The sequence below is a fragment of the Amphibalanus amphitrite genome, unplaced genomic scaffold, assembly GCF_019059575.1.
Source record: "Amphibalanus amphitrite isolate SeventyFive unplaced genomic scaffold, NRLGWU_Aamphi_draft 000091F_arrow, whole genome shotgun sequence".
NCBI classification, from domain to species: Eukaryota; Metazoa; Arthropoda; class Thecostraca; order Balanomorpha; family Balanidae; genus Amphibalanus; species Amphibalanus amphitrite.
Window position 1 is genome coordinate 10,885 of NW_024881587.1, and position 25,831 is coordinate 36,715.

The window sequence follows — 25,831 nt, forward strand, 5'->3', positions numbered from 1 at the left end:
ACATACATACATACATACATACATACATACATACATACATACGTACATACATACATACATACATACATACATACATACATACATACATACATACATACATACATACATACATACATATCGCACTGCTTCCAGCAAACCAAGCATGGTTATTGATAACGACCATAAATATATAATTAGTTCACTATCAGCAATTCTGCCCACGCCACATGACATTCAGCGTGGCCATTATCCATGTGCTACATGTTGACGAGTCAACAGTGGCTATTTGACACAAAAACAGTGGATACAAGACACGGGCTGGCATGCTCGCTGGAGGACCATTCGAAAGGACGGTGCTGGTTACTTAGCAACGCCGTATAAACAATCCTTTCGGCAAACGGCAAACGGCAAATACATCGTTACAGGAACACGTTAATGGCTAGTGAAGTCGCCTATTCTTTTATTGTCGCAGCCAGTAAGCTCCTTGGCACTTTGCACACTTGGATGGAGTCCCATATGTGCAGAATCATACATATGGCTGTTTAGCACACTCCCAATGTCACGGACAGGTAATAAGCATAGGACGAATAACGATAGGCAAATAAAATAAAATTGGGACCAACATTGACCATAAAAGAAACATGCTTTTTAGAAAGCATTGTAACGACATCGGTAAAGTGTGTTAATTTACTTGTAGAATAATCAATCAAGGCTGAATGGTATGCACTATGCATCTCGATATGCGCGTTCAAATCGTTTTGATAAGAAATGCACGGTTTCATGAACCTGGTCGATAGGCATTATCACAAGTGTATTCGCGGCCATTGGGGCGACGTAAGAAAAGAAGATAACAACTGGCCCCAAGAACTTTAAATTATCAGTTAGCATGCACATTTTCCTTGATCTGTAGAGAATTTACCATTAATTGCTAGAGAAAATTGCATTTAAAATCTTCCATTTATGCTTTTTTCATCGTTTGCACAATATGTTCTTTTACTAAGCTAGAAACACTAATTAGAAATAGTTCCCGCTTCATCGTCAAGAACAATAGGGAAGGCTTGAAGTGAATACAATAATCTAAACGGTTTTGTAATCTATGTGAAGAAACTTCTAAAATTGCCTGTAGAAATATTGAAGGCAAAAGTTCAACTTTTTCACAAGACGGATGTCTATAAACCTATTCAACGTGTGACAACGCAGCCGGTATTTCGTCGCCTACAGCCCAGCTTTCCCTAGTGACCGATAGAGGCGCTGCTATCGATGTCCGCCCGTGCCGCCTAACGTTTTAATTTCTATTAACTGAATTGTCCAGAAACATCTTAAAACTACCTTATGGTGATTTCACCACGAGGCACGAGGTGGTCATTTTTGACTCATTTTTAACATAATGGGTCGGGAGAGGTTATAGAGCGACACCATTAAGTTCAAGGATAGATAAGATATACCAGGGACAAATTAATTTTGAACGCGATAATGTCGAGCTCTCCCATGCCGCAGGAGTGAGGTATATAGGATATAGGGATGCCTTTTGGGTGAGGAATGAAGATTTTTGTCGTGTGAGGATGCCTGGTCCCAGTCCGTATGATGAAAATCCGTAGACCGTTTCCTGCCATGGGCGCGCTAATTCTGTCTTCCAGGCTTCTTCAACTGGTCTCTTAGACGGTTTCCGGACAAAATATCGAAAAGCAAAATATCGAATAGCAAAATATCGAAGACAAATTATCGAAGTGGCAGAATATCGAAAGCAAAATATCGAATGCGCAAAATATCGAAATCGCAAAATATCGAACCGCAAAATATCGACATTGCAAAATATCGACATCGCAAAATATCGAATTGCATAATATCGAATTGCAAAATATCGAACTCGCAAAATATCGAATAGCATAATATCGAAAGCAAAATATCGAAACGTAAAATATCGAAAGACAAAATATTGAATGACAAAATATCGAAGGACAAAATATCGAAAAGGCAAAATATCGAACGCAGAATATCGAAAAGACAAAATATCGAACGCAAAATATCGAACAGACAAAATATCGAAAAGGCAAAATATGGAACGCAGAATATCGAAAAGACAAAATATCGAACGCAGAATATCGAAAACACAAAATATCGAACGCAAAATATCGAACAGACAAAATATCGAACGCAAAATATCGAAAAGGCAAAATATCGAACGCAAAATATCGAAATGACAAAATAACGAACACAAAGCGTCGAAAAGGTAAAATATCGACTTGAAATGGCCCTCTGCGGACTCCTTAGAGCTCTGTCGAACTCTGTCGAAATTAGGTTTCGCTCGACAGATCTTCCGGGGCTATCAAACATAGGCGGATCCAACCCAGAGTTTTGGGAGGGGCAAACCATCACAATTTATTGTTTCTTTTCATGCACTGCCATAGACGTAATGTTAAAAATGATGTCCTTTGTGGAGGGCAATTGCCCTACTTGCCCTCCCCTGGATCCGCCACTGCTATCAAACACCGTTTGAGTTTTGAAAATTGGTCCAGTAGCTTCGGAGATAGGAGGGGGGGGGGCTCCAAATAGCCCCCCCCCCAGTCAGTTGTGTTATGGAATATACCCCAGTCAGGCGCGGGTTAACAACATTTTAATTTCACTGCGTCGTCCATAGATCGTGCATTTATGTTTATAAGTGGGTATCTATAGCAGCAAGGGCCTATTGCTTCTTAATTAACATCTGTCATCCAAAATAAACAAACAACAATTGTCGTCCAAGATCCCTTGCATGCGTCACTTTTTGTACTTCCATACAGGCTTTTTTGGGTCCGATGCCAGTCTCTGAGAGCCATCAAAAGCCTTCAATCAAAAGCCTACGAGTATACTGCTTTCTGAAACCCTTCAGCAACCTCTGAGGGACCGACCCTGGTCGGAGGGCTCATTCGGTCTGGGGAGTCATGTAGGTCTCTGGAGGAGCCTCTAAGGGGTTGGTTTCCAAGGGGCTTTTAAACACGGTCTTCTAAGAACGGTCTCGTAGGGCCCTTAACCCTCGCCCGTAAACGGCGATCTGCCACCTTCGCCCATGCAGGGGGGGGGTTGGTGCGACCCCCCCCCCCTTGGCGTTTGAAAACGGAGCGTCGTAGAGCTTAGCGGAAAAGACCAACGGATTGCTCTCGCCGAGATCTCGCGATTGGTGGTATATTTTTTGGTCCTAGGTCAACATTTGACCTACTTTTGACCGGTCAAAGGTCAAATTTTCGGAAAAATAGACTTTTTTCAACTTTCGGCGGCGATTGCGGCAAAACGGTGAGAGATATCGACTTGAAACCTTCACTATCGTGTTCCTTGATCAATTCTCTATCGTTTGGTATGTATTTCGTTTCCCTAGCTCTAAAAATGGCGCGTTGGGAGCGCCGGAAGTCGGCAAGGTCACAGTCGGCGGCAGAAATTCGAAAAATCAAGATTTAAATTTTTGAAATCTGATTGTATTTTTGGATTTGGGAGGTCCATTTGCTCCCTATAGAAGCTAATATTGCTGCATATTCCCATTGAGGTGACAAGAATTAGCAAAATAGTGGTTCGGGCGCTTTTCAAAAATAGTACCGGACGCTGTTCCTCTTGTGACGTCATAGCTCCGTGACCTGACCTGACCCGGTCAAGTTTCTTATACCATATGATAGCCAATACTTGCCCCAACATGCATGGGAAGTTTCATCACGATCCATCAACCGATCTCCGTACCACCGGCAGGAAACCTCGGGCGTTGGCACTCAGTTTGTGAAAATCCGGCCGGAGGCTGTTCCCTTTGTGACGTCATAACTCCGTGACCTGACATGACCCGGTCAAATTTTTTTTTATCAAAAGATGCGCAAGGCTTGCCCCATAAGGTACCCAAAATTTGGCGGCGCTGCGCGCCGCCGTTTTTGCACTATTTCCGAAAAACCTCAGGGGGGGGGGGGGTTGCACCAACCCCCCCCCTACATGGGCGAGGGTTAATGGTCCACTGCGGATCCAGAAAAGTGGGTTGAGATGCTGAGGGTGGTGGGTAGACTAAAACAAGATTAGATGATAAAAACTAGCTGCATTTGCTTCGTTATGCTTTATTTGAGATAGGTACACTGTAATTTCAAATATTTTGCAGAACTTGTGTGTTTGGGGATAGTTTTCCAAAATCTTCGTTTTTCATAAAGCAATGATAATCACTCTAAAAAATATCGGGGGGGGGGGCGAAACTTCTAGAGAGGCACCTTGAGAAAACTTTGCACCCCCACCCGAAATTACCTTCCGCCGCCACTGCTGAGATCTACAAAAAATATCAGAGTTTTCCAAGGCTGTCATGGACCCGCTGATTGCTCTTTGAGGCCTACAGATAACAGAGGGCCCGATGAGTTCGACAGAGTTTTAAGGATGTAAATAGAGTGAATAACCTTATGCTCATGTTATATGTTGCAAATTGATATAATTGAAACTAAATTGATATATTTCGATATTGCACCGTCATCAGAATAATGATGACGGTGCAATATCGAAATATATCAATTTAGTTTCAATTATATCAATTTGCAGCATATAACATGAGCATAAGGTTATTCACTCTATTTACATTATTTATCATGCTCAGAAATACCATAGCTTACCTCCAAGGAGTTTTAAGGAGTCCGCAGAGGGCCATTTCAAGTCGATATTTTACCTTTTCAACACTTTGCGTTCGTCATTTTCTCTTTTCGATATTTTGCGTTCGATATTTTGCCTTTTCGATGTTTTGCGTTCGATATTTTGCCTTTTCGATATTTTGCGTTCGATATTTTGTCTGTTCGATATTTTGCGTTCGATATTTTGTCTTTTCGATATTCTGCGTTCGATATTTTGCCTTTTCGATATTTTGTCTTTCGATATTTTGTCTTTCAATATTTTGTCTTTCGATATTTTGTCTTTCGATATTTTGTCTTTCAATATTTTGTCTTTCGATATTTTGTCTTTTGATATTTTGCGTTTCGATATTTTGCGTTTCGATAGTTTGCGTTTCGATATTTTGCTCTCGATATTATGTGATTCGATATTTTGCGATTTCGATATTTTGCAATTCGATATTTTGCGATTCGATATTTTGCGATTTCGATATTTTGCTATTTCGATATTTTGCAATTCGATATTTTGCGATTTCGATATTCTGCAATTTCGATAATTTGCGGCTTCGATATTTTGCTTTCGATAATTTGCGTTCGATATTTTGCGCTTCGATATTTTGCGTTTCGATATTTTGTCATGGAAGCCTCTTAGACACGCCTCTTTCTTTGTCGTCCGCCGATGGAACTGCAATTATGCTGCAGCCGACAGTGCGATGGTTAAACCAATATTCTCACAGATAGGTTAAACTGCGACGGGCGATAGTGCTGGTTAAACTATGGCAGCCGAAGGAGTGGTAGTTAAACTATGGCAGCCAACAGTGTGCCATTCGAGCGGCGACGGACGACGTCAGCGGTCAGATCAGATCAGATATGTATTCATCGAGGGTCCACAGCAAAAAGTGGCTTTTCACCTGACACGTAAAGCAGATAAAACCGATAAAACATAGGGTAAGTGGACATGACATCATCATAGCACACACAAATCACGCACACGACATTCACACCAATACCATCTCAGTGACGTCTGGTAAGAATCGCGTTTTTTGCCTTTCGACGGAACGATGGCAAATACGGATCCAAGTTCATGTCGTTCAACATCGAGACCCCCCTGATACACAGTCGGCGCCTCCCCGTCTCGGTTCGGGGTCGTAGTTGTGTCAATCTGCCGGCGTGCCTTGTGTTGTGGTCATGTAGGTCGCGGGCTAATGGACCGACGCGATGGTTTGGCTGATATATTCAGGAGTTCTCGTGGTGATAGCTCGCTGGACTGCGCAGATAGTGTGGTACTCGGCTAACTCATCTGCTCGCAGCCAGCCAAGCCGCTCGATGACATCGGAGATGTGGTCACTGCGTCTGCGACTGCTGACGACCCGCGCACAGAAGTTGATGATTTTCTGTACGCGAGTCATCTGTGTCACACCACACGTCCCGTACACACTCATGCAGTACCGCACAATGGAAAGAACCACGGCCTGCACTACGTCGGCCTCTGGGGTGGCCGGGCGCGTCGGTGGCGGTCCGGTCAGTGGGGGGTCAGCGCTCAGCAGGGGCAGCCAGGCCCAGGTGGGCCGGCGTGCGAGCGCCGAGATTCGCACAGGCATCGGGGGGCGGCCCGGGACAGGCGAAACTGGCCCTTGCCTTCTAAGTAGTTTGAAGATAGGTAATATAAATTGTCACGGCCGTCGAAAGGACGGATCAGTGAGCACTGTAATTCGAGGATCAGTGCGGCTAAGGTGTCGGGATGGACGCTCTGTCGGCGGCACGGCGAGTAACTCGTGTCACATCCCTCTCCCGCGCCATCCGTCTGGTGGTCTTCGCAGTCTGCCTCGTCGCCTTTCTGGGACTGGTGAGTAGACTCGTCAGATACTCTCAAAAGGTGGCTAAGAATGGGTGCCAAAACGTTAATAACATTAAACGGCTAAGCACTGTACACGAAGAACACCATTACCTTGCTTCGCGCACTCATCGTTTCTCTGGGTGTTTTCGTCGTTGGGAGACCGATAGGCGAGGGCTAAGGTGGCAGATCCACCAATGCATTTTACAGGGTGTCCCAAAAACAATGTCGCACCCTTCCAGCGTCAATTGCATGAAAATAAAAAACATGAGAGGTGCGCTTTTCTTACTTATGTAAGTACCTATCCCACCTTCTCCCTGACGAGGGTTCGAGACTTCAGACATCAACATGTCCAGCTTCTGTGGACTAATCTTGGGCGAGACAGATCGAACGTTCCTGGTCAGCGTGCCTTCGATTGTCATTGCCATTTTGTTTACCTCTTACCGGACGATCGCCCTAAGATTTTACCTCGGCGACAGGTTGGGACTATTTCCCAGTCATTTGTCCTTGTCTTAGAATGCTGGGAAGTTCGATCTGCACCAGTCCTGCGTCGTTCCAGCTCGATGAGCCGGGGTGCCGACCTGTTAAAAGATGGCTCTGGCCATGTTCGGCAGAAGTTCTCGGCTTGAGACGTGGCTCATGGTGGGCTTCAGCTTTAGAGGCAACCTCCGGTACCGATGGATTGTCGACTTGGAGACTGGATGACTGTTGGCAATCAGCCTCCTTGCCAGTTTCCTTGTGGATAAACCCGTCTTTAGCTCCGCACTTCGCGATGACGATCTGCGCTACCCGGCTGGCGGAAGTCTTCCTGCCGTGACCTAGCTTGTTCTCAGGAGGCGTCTATCTGCTTTTGTTGCGTGACAACCAGCGCCAAATCGTGCGGTGACTCACGCCCTGTGTCTCGGCAACCTGGCCGTAGGTCATGCCGCAGGCAACCATGCCGACTGCCCCACTGCGGGACGATTTGCTCTGCAGTTTTGCCGTCCTGAACACCTGGTCCGCGCGCGCTGGGTACTGCCTCGGAAATGATCTTCGTAGTTCGTACACCCCTTGGCCGGTCAGGGTAAAAAAAAAAAAAATCGACGGTCACGTGACTAGAATGAAACCAAGATGGTCTGGGAGCCAGTATTGGCGTAATTACATTGACATTGCGCCGTAGAAGGCAAAAAGAAAGGTTGTGGGGGAGGCTGTGACATTAATTTTGGAACACCCTGTATGTCATCTCTTGAAAAACGTTTGCCACATGATATGTTTAATGTTTATTCCAGCATGCCCCAGCTGCCTGACCAGCACACTCTGATTATGTTATACAGTTATAGGTGTTTTATCCAGTTTTGATACATCCGACAGCAGGAACGAACTTCTGGATATTTTCTTTTTTATAGTTAACCCGCGCCCCGCTGGGGGGGGGGGGGAAGAATCTGCCCCTCCCGTTTTTCGACAATAACTTGAGTAACTTCTAAACGCGTTACGCCAGCAACGTCAAAATTTCAGTACCTTCTCATGCATCATTTTAACACGTTCCCCGAAAATTTGTGCGAAATCCGTCGGATTTTTTTGTTTTTGTTTGGAGAAAATGACGTTTAAGTGACGTCATGTCACGCCATTTTCGCCTCAAAAACGGCAAAACTTCTTAAACGCCGCTAACATCTTCATTTTTAAAGGAATCAAGACGTAACGTAACAATAAGGGTTATACGTGATTCTACTTTGTCTATCAAATGGCTATCTCGGTGTTTAAAATTTTTTGGATTTTGGGCCAAATTTTTATTCTTAAAAAACTGACTTTTTGGGAACATCATTAAAAAAATCAAAATTGTGAGTGTATCGAAAAAAAACGGAATATGTGTCAGCGAAGTGTTCTATGTGCACCTACACACCAATTTTTTTTAGAAGAATCGGTTCTAGAATGTGGTAGTTATTCAAACTGTTATGACGTCACGAGTACGACACACATTTTTTAAATTGATTTTTTTTAGTTATAGACCTCGTACGGAAACAAAAATAGCACCATTCGATTCGCCGTGAAACACTGCATCAGATAGTCACCTTTTCAGGTCCTAACAGTAACAACCAACTTCAAAATTTGACCTCACTTTTTTTTTAGTGGCCTTATATGTCCTCGGCCTGGCGAGGAGGAGGCTATCCGGCTCGTGAAGCGAGACCGGTGGCCACTTTTTAACTTGATCTGACCTTGACCTGGCCTGAGGCCTCGACATGAAATTCATCCAGATGTGGTCCACATCACTTATTGAGTGTGCCTATTGAATTCTATGGATAAAATGACCCTTAAAACATGTCAAGTGTCGACACCTTTTTTTAAAACCCACATTTGTTCTCCGGTGAATTTCAGACAAGTTGGTTAGAGACCTTCAAAAAAGGTACAATCACTCGATTTTTCTCAAGTTTTTTTTTCTGTCTTTGGCAGATAAAGCAATACCAGAACAGGCCTACGAACACACATATTTGATCAGGATCGGACGATTAGACACTTTTAAAAGGAGATCTTTCGTGCCTCCCGGAATTTCACGGGAGAGCAGATGTGGGGTTTAAAAAAAGGTGTCGATGTGTCGCATATGCCCTTTTCTATAATTTCGTTTTTGGTGACCTGACCTGACCTTGACCTTGACCTTTGCATGATATTGTGTGCAACAAATATTGTCTTGGTAGCCTTAGAACACGTTTTGGGCAATCAGTCTCAGTCCATTCTTCGGCAACTACGGTGCAAGGCTGATACTAGCCGTTTTCACGACGGCCATCTGGTACACATTTGGTGCACATCTGGTACAGATCAGATGCAGATTTGGTCAAATCAGGTTCAGTGTGTCTCTTAGCAGCTATCAGCTAGTGTTGCACTAATTGCTTATATGCGTGCTTTGTCATATTATCAGAAAGCATCATCGATTAAAACACTGAAATTAATTCATAAAGTGAAGATATTTGCTGTACAAGAAATTAGGTGCAGATTTGGTCAAATCAGGTGCATTCGCCGTACAGCCCGTCGTGAAAACGGCTACTGTAGAAACTTGCATTTTGTACCCTTGATTTGACCTTGACCTGACCTCTGACCTACTTAAGCAAAAAAAAAATCGGCTCTTTAAAACCGCATTATTGAGAGCTTTCGATTGCCGTTTTCTCCGTCTTTCTACGACCATCGGTTCGGAAGTTAGACAGGGGGCAGAATCTGTCCCCCCCCCCCCAGCAGGGCGCGCATGGCTGAATAGCTCAGCGGGGCGCGGGTTTTAACCCATCCATTGCCGAGTGTGAAAGAAATGAAAAAGTAGTTATTTCCTTCATTTATTTTCATCGATTGATTGCAATCATTCAATGACTTTTGTATTCGACATTACCTACTGGGCTGAGTGAAATATAATACCGTAATGCGTCAAAATGTTTTTTGTCAAAATCTGTTTTAACTTTAAACGATAACCTTACAACTTATCTCTTTAGCTTGTGACAAACATAAAAAGTTATACCATCGCTGCTCCGCTCAGGAGTAAGGCATGCCTTCACTCTGTGTTCCAGAGCAGTTATTGTCTTATCAAGTATATGAGAAAAGAAACGGTGAAGACGTTCGAAGTGAACGAGTCAGCACCACAAGAGTTTGCTGTCACCATCTGCAAAATACAAGAGTCAATCTTTAAAGAGGACGACTATCTGCGTATTACCGGCAGGTTGGTGAAAGTCGAGATATGGGTACCTACTTGTACCGTGGAACTGCATAATAGGTACTGTGTATTGTAATGTGTACCTACGTAGTGTGCATTGTGCATTGTGCATATTCAACGAATCTTCATATACCAACCAGTATAACGCCTTTTGGGGCGACTAACGGAGCGAGCGAGAGGGTGGGCCTTGCACGTGCGAAATTGCGAGGGGGTACCTCCAACTGAGTTGTGCACGGCACCCTACTAACCGGTCTCTAGCGACGTGCCAAATTTGGGCACAATCGGCCCAGCCGTTCTCGAGATCAGGAAGCGGCACCCTGCACGTGCGCACGTGCAAAATGGGTCCCAACTGACTTGTGCACGGCACCCTACTAACCGGTCCCTAACTGTGTACCAAATTTGAGCGCAATCGGTCGAGCCGTTCTCGAGATCTGGAAACGACCCCTGCACGTGCGCACGCGCAGCAGCACCCCAACTCTGGCACATGGATATGCAGTGCCAAGTGGGTGCCTACCTACATGCCAACTTTCAGCGCAATCGGCCCAGTAGTTACCGAGATATTGCAACTATTAAAAAAGTGACACCTCTTCGTTTTGCACGTGGCACGTGCATAAGGGGTCACTCACATGCATTGCATCGGGAATAGTCCAATACTTGGTAGAAGGAATGAAGCTACCCTACAAAAATTACCGCATGTAAATCGGTCAAGTGGTTGCTGAGATATAAGCGTCGCAAAAGCGTGACCACGGCCGGCCGGCCGGCCGGCCGGCCGCTCATACTCAGAAATTTCCGTTAATCTAAAGCCCCGGTCCCACTAGGCGATGCGACCACTTACGACCGCCCACGATCGGTGGTCGGCAAAAGGTTGTCGCAATTCTTCAAGAGCTCGTACGATTGGATGTTGATATGAACGACTTGTCTTCAGACGTCGCGAGGTCATTTTGGTCGCCAAGAGGTTTTTGATGATGCACTAAAAACCTCCTGGCGACCGATTTGGTCGCAAAGAGTTCGCGAGAAACCGCAACAAGTATTTCATTGTTCGCTAGTAGGAGGGCGAGTATCGCACGACAGGTTTCGGTGGTCGCGGGCCTAGTCGGGAGCGGTCGGCGGTCGTATGCAAGTCGCCGATAATCGCACGACGTTCTTCCCAACATCAGCAACCAGTCGCGAGACCACCAAGGTTCGATCGCCGAGCAATCGCACGATGGTGGCCGATTGCACGGCACTAGTCGGAAATTAGTCGACGACAGTGGTACGGACATCTCAGATCTCATACCGACCCTTATCACACGGCCGCGAACATATGTAGTGCTCTCACTTTGAGATCAGCCGTAGACGATGAAGGGGATGCGTAAAAAAATCGTCCATTTTCAGTAGATTTTCAAATAAAAACAGCGCAATAACAAATAAGAAATGATGCACCGCCTACTATACCTATAGTGCCTCTCACGAGTCGGAGGTGGGAACCGACCCAAAAATACCGACCATTCCAGGCGGCCCAGCTCCAGAACATGAGGGACACGACACGGAACGTGACCGAGAAAAAGAAAATTGCTGAACAGTTGACTCTGGAAAAGAACGAGATCTTAACTATCGCCGGACATATCAAGGTTTTCTTCTACGCGCCGGCGAAGGGGGAGGGGGCGGGTACGACCCCCTCCCCGTTTCGCCTCTGATGGAGCTAGCGCGTCTCAGGAAAAACAAGCGTGTGCGCCGTTACGAGATACAGTTGTTGACACCCGATTATAAGGTCTTAGGTCAACCGGTGACATCTAACGTCAGGTCAAGTGCCAAAGTTATGGGTTCAGTTTTTGATGAACCAGTATAACGCCTTTTGGGGCGACTAACGGAGCGAGTGAGAGGGTGAGCCTTGCACGTGCGAAATTTCGACGGGGTACCTCCGGCTGACTTGTGCACGGCACCCTACTAACCGGTCTCTAGCGATGTGCCAAATTTGAGCACAATCGGCCCAGCCGTTCTCGAGATCTGGAAGCGGCACCCTGCACGCGCGCACGTGCAAAATGGGTCCCAACTGACTTTTGCACGGCACCCTACTAACCGGTCCCTAACCATGTGCCAAATTTGAGCGCCATCGGTCCAGCCGTTCTCGAGATCTGGAATCGACCCCTGCACGTGCGCACGTGCAGCAGCACCCCAATTCTGGCACATGGATATGCATTGCCTAGTGGGTGCCTACCTACATGCCAACTTTCAGCGCAATCGGCCAAGTAGTTACCGAGATATTGCAACAATTTCAAAAGTGACACCTCTTCGTTTTGCACGTGGCACGTGCATAAGGGGTCACCCACATGCATCGGGAATAGTCCAATACTTGGTAGAAGGAATGAAGCTACCCTACAAAAATTACCGCGTGTAAATCGGTCAAGTGGTTGCTGAGATATAAGCGTCGCAGAATCGTGACCACGGCCGGCCGGCTGCTCATACTCAGAAATTTCCGTTAATCTGAGGAAAGACTACGCTCGCTTCGCTCGCTCCGTAATAACTTGGCTAAAAGAGGCCGCAAAGGTGCGATTTTGACATCATCGTGTTCGCCTTGTTGAGACTTGTCGAATGATATACTTTTTGTTGGGGTTGAACTCAGGTCACGGTCAGGCCAGGGCTTACAGGTCACGAAGTTTGTCGAATGAGGTCATGTCGCATATCTTTTAATTTGGCAGGTCTTCTCAAGTCCATTGGTGGCTCTCCCGACTCTCTTAGTTCAATTGGATCGGGAGTTATTGACGAAAAACTAATATGACCCTAGTGACGTCATTAACAATGCAAAAGTGACGCATCAAACTTGCAAAGAGTGCATGAAATCACGATTCGATATGCTTGGGGTTGGGATAGCTTAAGATCTTTCCCGGCGTCAAAATAGCAGTTTTTATTTTCCCCCATTGACTTGAAATGGTGAGGTCACGTAACCAACCTTTCGTCATGTGACCTTTAGGAAAAATCTGAGATGTGCAAGTTGTGAGACCTCTACTACGTCCTGTAAGTTTAATCTCCTTGTGAAAGCTCCTCTGGCACTGAGAGCGTTGCGGAGTTGCGACCTCTGAAGATCGTGCAGAGGTTCACTTCTGACGCCATAGGTCAATGACCTGACCTGACCCGAAAATGCGGCTGGTGTCAAAATATAACCTGCCGATTTTCAAAATTCGAATGGCATTCGATTCCCTCAACGTGATCTACATTTTGAAGAAAGGAAGTCCAAAAAACGCAAAAAGGTAGGAGGGGGATAGAAACTACACATTTCAGATGCTTTTTCAACTCCTCACCATGGCCATGTTTTTCAACCAATTTTGACGCTACTGCCGATCGATGCAGGATGAATCAGAATTTGACATGTATTACAAAAATAAGCATTTCGAAAATTAATAGCCGGATTCCTAGAGGTTATGAAATTTGGAGGCACATGAAATACATAATCTATCGGATGTTTTGTTGGTGCTGTCACCAAAACGGGCTGGCAAATTAATAATCTCATTATGATACAAAAACGTGTGATAAAATGACTAAAATTAGATTGAATATTCATAGGCGGCATCAGGGCACCGAAGGTGGAAGGTGACATATACCTTCTCTCCTTTTCCCTGGAACCGCCTACGATCCGTTTCTTGTTCACTTCTAAAGCTGTTATACCTACAAATAATGTTGATATACCTACATAATGAAAAATTACAGTTTAATGCATCAGCATCGTGATCTTTGACTAAATGACTCGCTTCACGAATAGGACCTCCCGATTCCCCATGCCCTGGAACCGCCCCTGATAAAGATATCAACTTAAAATTTTCAGGAAAAGTGCCCAGCTTAGTTTTAAGAAAAGTCAGAAAATTTCGGCATCCTAGCCCCAGTCGTTTTGAAGATATTTCCGAAAAGCCTCAGGGATGGATGTAAACAGCCCCCCCCCCCTGCCACTAATATGGTTAGCGGAACATCCGCTCTTTACCAATCGTGCGGCAATCGGCGATAGGTCTTGAACAGATCTTCAGTCGCCGGCGGCCAGTCGTTACCTATCGCATGACGTACTCACGGCTGTCGCCGAGTTTCGCACGTCATTCATGCGACTCATGCCCCAATTTTTTCTTGGTTCGGCAAACTTCGTACGATGGTCTGCCACCGCTTGTGCGATTAGTCGTACGATGATTGCCGACCCTTTATATATGTGACCGTAATTGCGATGGATCTGCAGCATTCGGTGATGGTCGGCGGTGGTCGGCAATGATTTGGGTCGTAGGCGGTCGTAAGTGGTCGCAACGCCTAGTGGGACCGGGGCTAAGGAAAGACTACGCTCGCTTCGCTCGCTCCGTAATCATATACCCTATAGGGTCGATATTCATTGTGACACTGGGCTGTCGAAGTGTGCATATAAGGCGGCGGAACGGGGAGGGCACCGGGGCACCGTGCCCCCCTTTGATTTTGACATTTTAAAGCCCTATGGGCGTTGCATGGAAAGAATGGGACCAAAAGTCGGCAGTGCCCCCCCCCCCCTTAATTGTAGGTGTTCCGCCGCTACTGGAAGTGTGTGCTGATCACTCTTGCACCTCTAGGCCATCTCACGCTAGCTCCTCGTTTCGGGCAGGGTATTTGGTGTTATGCGGCACAGTCTGCCTACCCAGTGGCAGAAGACGCCCGCGCTCGCCTGATGCATAGGACAGTAGGCAATAGGCGTTAGGCATGCACATCATGCTCGTGCTGCGCGGTGCGCACGGCGCCTACGGCTTAAGCGTGCGGCCACTGATTAAGTCAGCTTCCAGCATTCAGATATTATTATTATTGGGAGCATGAGCATGAGACTCACATTGCGTGAAGTGGTTGTGGGCGGCGGGTGTCCCACTGTCCGTGCGACTCGTGGTCTGACGCGTCGCCTGCTGCCCCACCTGTACCATCCCTGACAGACCTCTGCGGAGCGGACTGGAGAACCCGACCGAGGCGCTGACGGCCGACTTTCCTTGGGGCTCGGCGGACCTGGAGGAGGCCGTGTGGAACATGACCCACAGCTGGGGCGACATCGTGCACAACTGTGCCGACTTCTACAATAACGGCTGCAGTGAGTCCGCGCGACTGCGGGCGCGAGCTGCGGACACAGGCGCAGTTTTAGGCCTGCCCTTAGGGCCTTGGCCACAGCGAATAAAATGCTTCTACTGGAGGTGTTCCATACCGCTCTCATTTTGAATGCCTTCTTTGTAAAAATAAAACCTTTTCTTCATTTTCATCAGTGTTGATCCGCAATCCGCCCCTTTATTTTCACCCTGCCCTGTTCATTGCCGAGCTGATAGCTCATGATCGCTCCGTGCTGCGTTTTCCTCCTCCGGTGCTATCTATTCTTCTTTGCGCTCTAAATGTCGCCGCTCCCGGTATCACGTCCCCACATACCCGCTTCCTGCAGACAGGTCGGCGGTGACCAGTGAGCTGTACCAGTACGACGGTACAGGTATGTACAGGTACAGTTATGTACAAGTGCTCTCCCCGCGCGCCCCCAGACCATTCGGCGGTGACGAGTGACCTGTACCAGTACGGCGGCCAATGTCACACCGTTCGCTACAGCGACGCGCTGGCCGAGGGTGTTCAGCGCGGCATCTGGCTGGGGCTGCACAACCCCAACTGCACCAGCTGCGGCCGGCACCACTGGAACGTCTATGTGCACTCCGTCAAAGACCACTACATGGGTACGTGTTTGGTGCAGCTGCAGGGAGAGTAAACAGTCGCTGCCACCATAGGAGGAAGTTAATGATAGTGGAAGGCTATAGTCTTTGTCGGGTGATTAATGAGAAAGAGTAGGACGCGAAATGCGCTGGTGTCAATAGACGGTTGTCTGCGCCTCTATTTCATGGTAATGACTTTTGAAAGGGGAAAAGGGACGTCATTAAACGGAATGATGTATAGGCTGCTTTTTATTTATCTGTGGGCGTCTTTCATGATGTTCGCCAGTGCAAAAGTGATAATGACCTGAAAACGATAAACGTTCGACTTCAACATCGGCCTTATGACCTTAGTTTTCTAGTCGTCTGTTAGGTAGCAGTGTCCAGAATCTACATGACAAGCTCCGCTTTACGATTCTGCTCATCGATAAAATATCCTATTTAAATTGTCAGTCGTCCAGTCTGCGTTGATCCCCCTGCCTGTATGCATGTTGGTCTGCAGATTGGGAGCACGTGTGGGCGCCGCCTCGCGCTCAGATGGAGAGCGGGAAGGAGCAGAACTTCATAGTGACGAGGATCCTCGACATCAGGCTGCCGAGCGACACTCACCCGTGCAACACGGACCCGACCTACTCGCAGCCAAACGTAAAGTGGGAAGTGGGACGGACAGTTGGCGACCGAACCTCCAGCCGGCAACCGAGCCCCCAGTCAGCGTCCGTTTCATGGACGTCGGTATACAAATAACTTGATTTGGATCCACACAGAGGCATGGCTTTATAAATCCGGTAGATTAGCTGTCCGCTAGTTTAACACCGCACCGTCATTTTACTGGTTCCAAGTCACTTGTGTGATCACTAGAAACGGAAGCATTGTATTTAGGTATATGTATTTATCTTAGATAGGATCAAGAAGATATTTAGGGTGCAAAAAACCCAAACATTTAAAACACATTTTAATTTCCCTCTGCGTCATTCATGCCATTCACTTTTTACACGCACTGAATTAGCAACTTGCAACCGTCTATCGGCTACCGTAACACATAATAGGATCACCGCAGTTCATGAGGCCCGCCACAATACGCGTGGGTCCGTATTCTCGGCACGGTCTGCCCGCCCTCTGACGCCCCCCCGCCCGCCCTCTGACGCCCCCCCCCCCCCCCGGCAGTGTATCCGCCAGTGTCTGTTCTCGACGCTGGCGGAGCTCGGGCCCGGCTGCCGCCTGCCCTGGATGCCCGTGAAGCTGCCCGTCTGTGACACCGCCCGCGACTACCAGCGGCTGCTCAACTATACCCGCATGTTCTCCCGCACCTACATGGTCTGGTACCACAATTCCGAGCAGCTAAGGGCCAACGAATATTATGCCGCGCTGAAGAGGCAAGTGACAGTGGTGTTTACTGTTCATGCATGCAGGGCTAGGACTAAGGTGACTATACCGGAAAATGCTGTACGTACCTAGGTAAAGGTGAATAAAGAGAAGGCTGAAGGAATGATGACAACGAATAACTTTTCAATTCAAACTCATCTGCCATCTAGGTAGGGGAAGGTGGGGTAAGACGAACCAGCTAAGGTTTGAGGCCGCATATCTTGCTACACTGCTCTCGTAATTCATATTATTTATAGTCTTCGGAATGCTCAATCCTTCCTCTGTTGATATGTGTAAAGACTAAATTTCAAGTTAAAGACATCTAGGTGGTGGATGCTCTTAAAGAGGGACATGTCAAAAACTCAGACAAGAAAAAAACGTGGGGTAAGACGGACCACCCAGAAGTGCCTGCTATCCGTTCATGTGTGTTACACTTCTGCTCTGTACTCTTGTAAGAAAAAGTAACCAGAATGGTAAAATAACAAAATGAGCCTTTATTCTTTACTCATGTGTGATGGAAGTGCAGCTAAAAGCTGGGGACATGTGTGTTGATTGTCGTTTGGCATGAATGCATGCTAACTTTACTGAGCACTTGCATGCATGGCTCACATGCAACAAAGACTCCTTCCCGAAAAATTAGCTTACTTAAACTTGTGTCAATGTTTTGGAAAAGAACTTTCCATATGCAGGGTACAATGGACCACCACAGGGTAAGATGGACCACAGTGGTCCGTCTTGCCCCAAATCTAAATTCTTTCATTATCATGACGTATATGTCAAATAGCCCAACATTGCAAAACCTTGCCTTTCCTAAAGTGTGACTATAACTAAGTTTATAACTTTGTTCTTCACAGTAAAGTGCAAAATAGAAACTAATCATGCAAGAAAGGCGCCGTAATTGAATCACCCGTAGATCTCTATATTAGGTCGGTTTGACGAAAAACAACATTATTCTCAATGACTCAAAAGCTATGCATCCTAGCAGCATGAGCTCAAGGTGGCCATTGTTACGAAGGAAAACAAACATAGTGAGTGCATAAAGCAGTAGATACCAGCAGCGGTTCAGCCGGGAGGGCTGGTGGTCCATCTTGCCCCGCTGGGCCGTCCTACCCAGGGTTGTATACCAATCAAGTCGATTGAATTGATTGATTTGATTCAACGCGTATTTTGAGTTGATTGGATTGAGTCGATTGACTTTTCGAGATGACTGGTTGACTGACTCGTTTGACTTTAGCGACTGGTTGACTGATTTGATTCCCGAAAATTAGAGTGACTCGTATGATTGAGTCGATTGAATGGAAAGTTCAAATAAGTTTTAGTTGACGAAAAATAATGACAATAATTTATGACATCATAGATCACAAAACTACACTGAAAACTGCTAGTCATCACAACTGTAATATGGGGTAGATGGCCAAATAAAGAACAGGGCCTAAACATGAACAGCCAACTTTGACTTTCAACTGCAATAACTGCTCCAATCCTGGTGATAGAACCTGGCGATGCACCTACCTACCCTTCTGCACTCAGCAAGAAACGTTTTTTTTTAATCCAGATGATAAAGTGCAAGGCCCTATATACTAATAAAGTGTGATTAATTAATAATTCTCATCTCCACATCTCCTCAGAAACAACCCACTGAACTCTATAAATATCTGAAACCCCTACAAAAATAACTGAAACAAAAGCGCCGTTTTCGTCTCGCTAAATTTGCTGCATTGTTTAATTTGCAGCAGAACGTTTGTTGATCCTTTTCTCCTGAGAGCCTAACATAGATTATCTATGGAGCCTTAGCATAACATATTTAATATATTTCATTTTCCCTAAAATATTTTACCGAATATTATAAAGTGGTTTTATTTCAAATGAAATAATAATTAAAACGAAATTGGTGTTGTACAACCGATTTATTTTATGATAATCTACCATACAACATGATTATCAATGACGTCATCTTACCAAAAAATCAAAGACGTAGAATAAGCATTTATAAAAGCTTAGCATACTTGTTGGCAAAACGTTTTCTTTGTTTTTTTCGCAGTCGCACCGTGCCGTTTTCGCGTTTTAATTTTCCTCCTTTGTCCTTAACTTATCCTGTGGTTTCAGAGTCCCTGTCCTCTCCATTTCCTTTTAAATATATTTTTAATCCTGATCCCTATCCCCCAGTCCTAACAGTTTCAAATTGTATTGCAATAGAATGTTTTGAATTCTTCACATATAAGTATCTACCTTCGTTGGTAGGTACTGTTGGTAGCCAGTGACACATCTAGGCAGGTAAGTAGGTACCTACCTGCTTTCCTGCTGTCTTCATAAAGCATACCTAATGAAGTTGTCAAATTTGTAGCACATTTTCTACACTTTCATATGGTGTCAGTGTGGCATGAAACCTAGCAAGGTTCATTATGTTTAGGGTTCATTTCAGAAGAGCTCCGCATAACTCACATAAGAGACAGACAGGGGCTTTACATGGGGTAGATGGCCTGATGACTTAGCTGGAATATGGCCAAAATTAAATTGACAACTTTTAGGTGAAAGGTGGTGATTTGGGTTAAGGGGCGAGTCAACTACTGGGTTATTTTGCACCCATTAAATGAAACTTCTGCTCCAATTCTACCCATTGGACCTCAATATCATGATCCACCTGTCCATCACTAGGTATCCTTCCTTATTACATAGAATCTTTGAATGGCATGGCAATTTATAATTTTAAATGACAATATTTTTATGTTTCTTCTGTAGGTAGGTAGGTAGGTACACCAGACTGCTATGGACACTTTTCTAAGATGGCAGGGCATATTTTAAGGCACTTACTGCGTCCCATTTTGGGACGCAGCCCCCTCGCCTTGGGACGTAGCCCCTGCTGATTTGGCCCACTGCGTCCCTGCCCTGTCCGGTTCCCTGACCTGTGCCCTGCTGTCTGCCCTGACCTGTACCCGGCCTTCCCTCTAAAATGTCCTGTGCCATGACCCGCAACCTGCCGCGCCCTACTTTCTGCCCTCCTCAGTGCCCTACTCTGTTCCTTGCCCTGTGCCCTTAGTCGTAGCACGTGCCCTCTGCTCAACTTTGGGACGCAGTAAAAATTTGTTAAAATATGCCCTGCAAGATGGTGGGGCAAAAAACCTAATGTATGTCTTGGTTTGAGTCGTTTGATTGAGTTGATTGATTCCTTTCATTGTCGCGTTTGAGTCGATTGAATCAATTCCCGAAAACTGCTCTGACTTGATTGATTTGATTGGTTTCCCAAATTTGTCGTGATTGAATTGATTGCTATTGATTGAGTCGTATACAACCCTGGTCCTACCCCACCTTCCCCTACATGTCCCAAAATAAAAACGACCGACTTTTCGTCATCGCATGCAGTATACAAATGTGCGCAGGTACTGGATATTGGCAATAATCGTCTTAGCCCTTAACCCGAGCCCCACTGCAGGGTCTGTGCATAACGCGCCCTACTGGGGGGGGGGGGGGGCCTCCTAACTCAGCAACTACTGGGCGGATCGTCAAAATTCCCACGGCATCTGATAGCCCCGGAAAAAAAACTGTCGAGCGAAACCTAACTTTATTGACCTCGAGGTCACCGATGATGACGTCATAGGTCAGGTCAAAGTAAAAATTATCAATGTTTGGCTTGTTCACATTTTGGGCTCGCCGTCTTACAAGTCGGATCAGGCTGATTTATGATTTACACCTCGTTAACAGATGCTTTTGATACCCTGACTCCTGAGGGTATCAAACTTGTAGCTACTTTAATTTTCAGGTCAGGGTCAGGTCATCACAAGTCACAGAAATCTTATATCATAAGTTGGTCACGTGACACATGTTTTATGGTCCATTTAGCCCATAGATTGCGAATTTGATAAAGTTTATGTCATTCAAGGTCATTTTGTTGAATTTAGCTTAGGTCAGGCTACTTCCAGGTCAAAAAAGGTCAAATTTTAAAGTTTATTTTTTCAGCAAAAAAAAAATGTCTTTCGGATGCAGTTTGAGCTCCGGAACACGATGGTGCTATTTATATTGGTGTACGATGTCAAATTCGTACTGAAAAACTGATTTGAAAAATTTAAAATTGTGAAACTTTTGCTATAATGCATCTTGGCCATTTTTTGAAGATATCTGGCTAAAGCTTGCTACAGTAAGCATGTGTGCTATCATGTGTATTCGATTTTTTTTTGAAAAGTCAAAAACTTTTTGACAAAGATAAAAATACAACTTTGGAATAGCTTTGGAATTGGAATTGGAATAGCAGTTTGATAGCGCATTCAATTCTAAGTCCTCTCATGCAAAGAAATTGGATCTAGCTTAAAAACTGAGCTCTTGGGAGCGATTGCCGTGGTTCAATGTTTTGCGTCGAAATCGGCCGAACATGACGTCACTCTGACGTCATTTCCGGCCGACCTATGACAGATACGAAGTTCAAACTTTGACACAAGGTGTCAAATTAATGCAGCCGAAGGTACTGAAAGTTTGGCGGCGATACGTCAAGCGGTTTAGAAGTTATTGCAGAAAAACGAGAGAGGGGCTATGAATATGAATAGTGGGGCGCGGGTTAACCCGCGCCCCGTAGGGCTACCGATGGACCCTACCACCGCGCGTAGGGGGGGGGGGGCGTTTCGGTCCCTCCTAAGATCTCGGAAATTTACCGGCCGATTTTCAAAATTCAAACGGCGTTTGATAGCCCCACCGGGGAACTACCTTGTGACCAAATTTCATTGACCTAGGTCAAACCGATGACGTCACAGGTCAGGTCAAAGGTCAGATTTTCACCGTTCACAGGCATTTCAAGCAATGTGTTGTGAAATCGAGTAAATTGGTAAGTTATTGAAAACCATCGATGGTACATTGTTCGTCAAACACATACTTCGCTATCTGAGGTCACTGATACCAGGTCAGGTCACAGAGGTCAGGTCACTGGGGGCCACAATATGAAAGTGTCGTGTGATACATGTTTTATGATCCATTTTACATGACAAATGCTATTATGTGGGTCAGGCAGTCTTTGGGGTCAGTTTAGATTATGTTCCGGTGAAGGTCAGGTCAAGGTCAGGTCAAAGTCAGGTCAAATTAGGTCAAATTTCAAAGTTGATATTTTTGCATTAATTAATTAACCTTCGCCCCAGTGGGGGGGGGGGGGGCATATGTTACCACCGGGTGCGGGTTGTTTCTTTATCGAGACTCGAGTGTGCCGGCTCTAATGACCAGACATTTTGCATCATGCACCGTTGACCGTATTGTTGTCTATAGGCCGTGCACTGTCCAGCACCCGGCACCTATACCGTGCAGTGACGATGCGCCGCCGCGCCGCCAGGATCGCCGACGGGTGCAAGGCGCGCTGCCGACCGCAGTGCTATCAGGAGACTATCACCCTGACGCTGTCCGACCGACTCAACCACAAGAGAAACCACCCGTGGATGGCGCTGAGCGTCGTCCAGAGGCTCTACGTCTCGCGACAGACGCTCGCCTATGACATGCAACAGGTCAGGCCGGCTGGACGGTTTGCGTTTGGCGATTCGGACAGTCTTGGAATCAGGGAAATATCATGGTGCATATGAATATGCATTATGCAAGCATCTACAAATTCTGCAAACAGACAGTGCTTTCCGCGATAACTAATTTTCGGACCTGCGATAACGATAAAACGATAAGAAAGGCTTGCGATAACGATAAACGATAAACGATAAACATTTTCAAAAAATTAACAGCGATAGCGATAAAACGATAAAACGATAACGATAATTGTTCTTTTAACAGCGATAAAAAACGATAAACGATAAAATGATAACGACAAATGTTCTAACAGCCATAACGACACGATAAACGATACAACGATAACGATAATTGTTTTTTTTTTTAACAGCGATAACAAAAGTGACAGGGGCGGCGCTGACCTATTGAAAGTAGGTAGGCACTTGGTAGGTAAGGCAGAAAAGCTGAATACGGAATCGGGAATAGGTAAAAAGGGGGGGGGGGAGACAGCCTTATTGCTCAGTCGGGAATCAGGATGCGTCAAGCAGCGACAGCAGCGTCATCTACAAAAACCATTAATATAAAAAACGACAATGTATTCAAATACACAATTAAAAAACAGAGCTTTCGGTAACAAATACCTTGATTTGCAGCAGACACACAGTGATCAAGGTATTTGTTACCGAAAGCTCTGTTTTTTAATTGTGTATTTGAATACATTGTCGTTTTTTATATATATCTGTCATGGATAACACACAAAAACCATTAACTTCACTAGAGCCGCCACTTACACGTCTGCCGCCAGAGACAAGCTAGTCTCCCAGTAGGAGTCTAGTTTGTCCAATATAATTTTTAACCCTATTAGTGGCAGGGGGGGGGGTTGTTTTTATCCACCCCTCAGGTTTTTCGGGAATATCTCCGAAACCGCTGAAGCTACGATGCTGAAATTTTTTGACTTTTCCTAAAACTAAATTGGGCACATTCCCTGAAAATTTCAAGTTCATAACTTTACCAGGGGCGGCTCCAGAGCACTGGGAATTGGGGGGTCCTATTCGTGAAGCGAGTCATTTGGGCGAAGATCACGATGCTGCACCAGTTTTACGAACAGTGAATGAAAGGTATCATGTGATAACACATACAAAGTTATTGTGCATCCTCTTTTGACACGTTTTTGCTATAATAGGCGGATCCAGGCGTCCAAAAAGGGGGGTTATTTTTTACCTCCCAACATAGGTGCCCTGACACCGCCTATGCATGACCAATACAATTTTAGTCGTTCTCTCATAAGAAAATTGTAACATAACAAGACCATTGCCACCCTTTTTAGAAACAGTACCAACAAAAACCTTATTTACTATACTTTTTGTGTACCCCCAATCTCAATGATCTGTATCCGCCTATGATTTTTGAAAATTCATATTTTTAGGATCCATGTGAATTCCTGGTTCATTCTCTATCGATCGGCAAAACTTGCGTTAAGATTGGTTCAGAAACCTGGCCGTGATAAACAGTCTAAAATGTATCTGCAATTTGCCCGTTTTTACCCCCCTCTACCCCCCTATTGACATTTTTTAATTTTATTTTTTTTAGAAATGTAGATCTCGTTGAGCCACATCGAATGCCGTTTGAATTTTGAAAATCGGCCCGTTAGATCTCGAGATATCAAGGGGGGGTCGTAAACAGCCCCCCCTGCCACTAATATGGGGTAGCCAGGAGCCTGCCACTAATAGGGTTAAGGAACAATAGAATAACACAACAGGCATAACAACACAAGGTACCCTAAACTAATGATAAAAATTAATAACAACGTAAAATGTGTTTTATTTTATGATAAATGGACTTAATAAAAAGTCAAGTTTGAAAGTTAGAAGGTAGCACCTAGTCGATGTGCCGACCATCTAAACTTTTTCTGCCAAAAAGCCAACAAAAAGCTCAATAGCCTCAACAGTCAACATGGCAATAGTCGATAATCTAGTAGGACGAGGTAGGCACAATTAGGCAAAGGTTTTAAGGTTTTGTCAAGTTGTTGTTATAATACGATCTTTGTTTGACGTTTTTTGAAAAATTTAGGCAATTCTCTTTCGTTTCAACCCATTTTGAAAAACGAAAAAACAAAAGCAATCAAACAATCAAAAGCCACAGGCTAGTGAGGGTGTAGACGCAGGGGAGACGACAAATGACGTAGGCACTGCCTACCTTGCCTATATGGGAGGACCGTCCCTGAAAAGTGATAAGAAATGCAGCTTAAATAAGTGTACTTTATGTTTATTTGCAGATCTATACACTTAGCAGATGGCAACAGGTTGCGCACACATACTGTCGCGCGGCATACACTGTCGATCGTCTTCCATTTTTCCATCATCCTGTTTTACATTTTATCGTTTATCGTTCATAATTTTTGTAACTTGCGATAAGTGGATGAGCGATAATTTTGAAAATTTAGCGATAAACGATAACGATAACCGATTTACTTAACAGCGATAATTATCGTTTATCGTTTATCGCTCATCCTATCGCATGCGGAAACCACTGCAAACAGATAATTAAACAATCTCGTCAAGCACGTTCATGCGTATGAAATCCTAGGTCATATGCTTCAAAGCTGTCATCGTTGAAAATCATCCCGACATCGATATCCTCATGTTAGATACGCGCCACTCCGACCCGACCCAGAGAGAGCGCGCCGCTGGCTGAGCCACCGGGCGTGTCGTGTTGCAGATGGTCTCGGACATCGGCGGTAATCTGGGCCTGCTGCTGGGCGTCTCGGCGTTCACGCTGTACGAGTTCGTCGAGAGCTGCGTGCGCCGCTGTTGGCGCCGCCGTCAGCGGCGGGACGCGGGAGCCGACAGGAAGAGCTCGCCCGGCGGCGGGGACGGGGGCGGCTCGTGGGTGTGGGTCTCCGGCGTCACTCACGGCACAGTCGGCGATCAGAATGCCACCCAGACCCAGGCATCGGGGTAATCGCCACTGTCATTCACCGTGTAACGATTGTGATGTAAAGGTTACGCCAGCGACACGATGTGGTCAGTGTTGCCATCGGCTTCTTTGGCAGACGGTGTCTTTTACCTTGTCACGGTTATGAAATGCAATCGGAGCAACTTTGTCCTTAGACCACTATATGTGTTATCCCTCGCCGGCCGAGGGGGGGGGGGGGCGGGTGCCGCCCACCCCATAGGGTTTTTTTCGCGATAGCTCCGAACACGCTGGCGATAGAGAGCTGAAACTTGGCATACCTGACCTTTGATCCAAGCCGCATCTTTTGACACCAACCGCATTTTTGGGTCAGGTC

General features: G+C 45.7%; 1 protein-coding gene across 1 annotated transcript; it reads left to right on the top strand.

Moving 5' to 3' along the window:
- Nucleotides 1-6,241: 6,241 nt before the first annotated feature.
- LOC122380074 lies at nt 6,242-25,644 on the top strand. The gene is made up of 9 exons (XM_043362871.1): nt 6,242-6,417; nt 9,930-10,078; nt 14,974-15,125; nt 15,465-15,481; nt 15,576-15,744; nt 16,220-16,362; nt 16,882-17,090; nt 22,385-22,553; nt 25,261-25,644. Exons 1-9 carry the CDS (start codon nt 6,313-6,315, stop codon nt 25,501-25,503), a joined length of 1,356 nt encoding a protein of 451 aa, XP_043218806.1. The 5' UTR covers nt 6,242-6,312; the 3' UTR covers nt 25,504-25,644.
- Nucleotides 25,645-25,831: the final 187 nt, after the last annotated feature.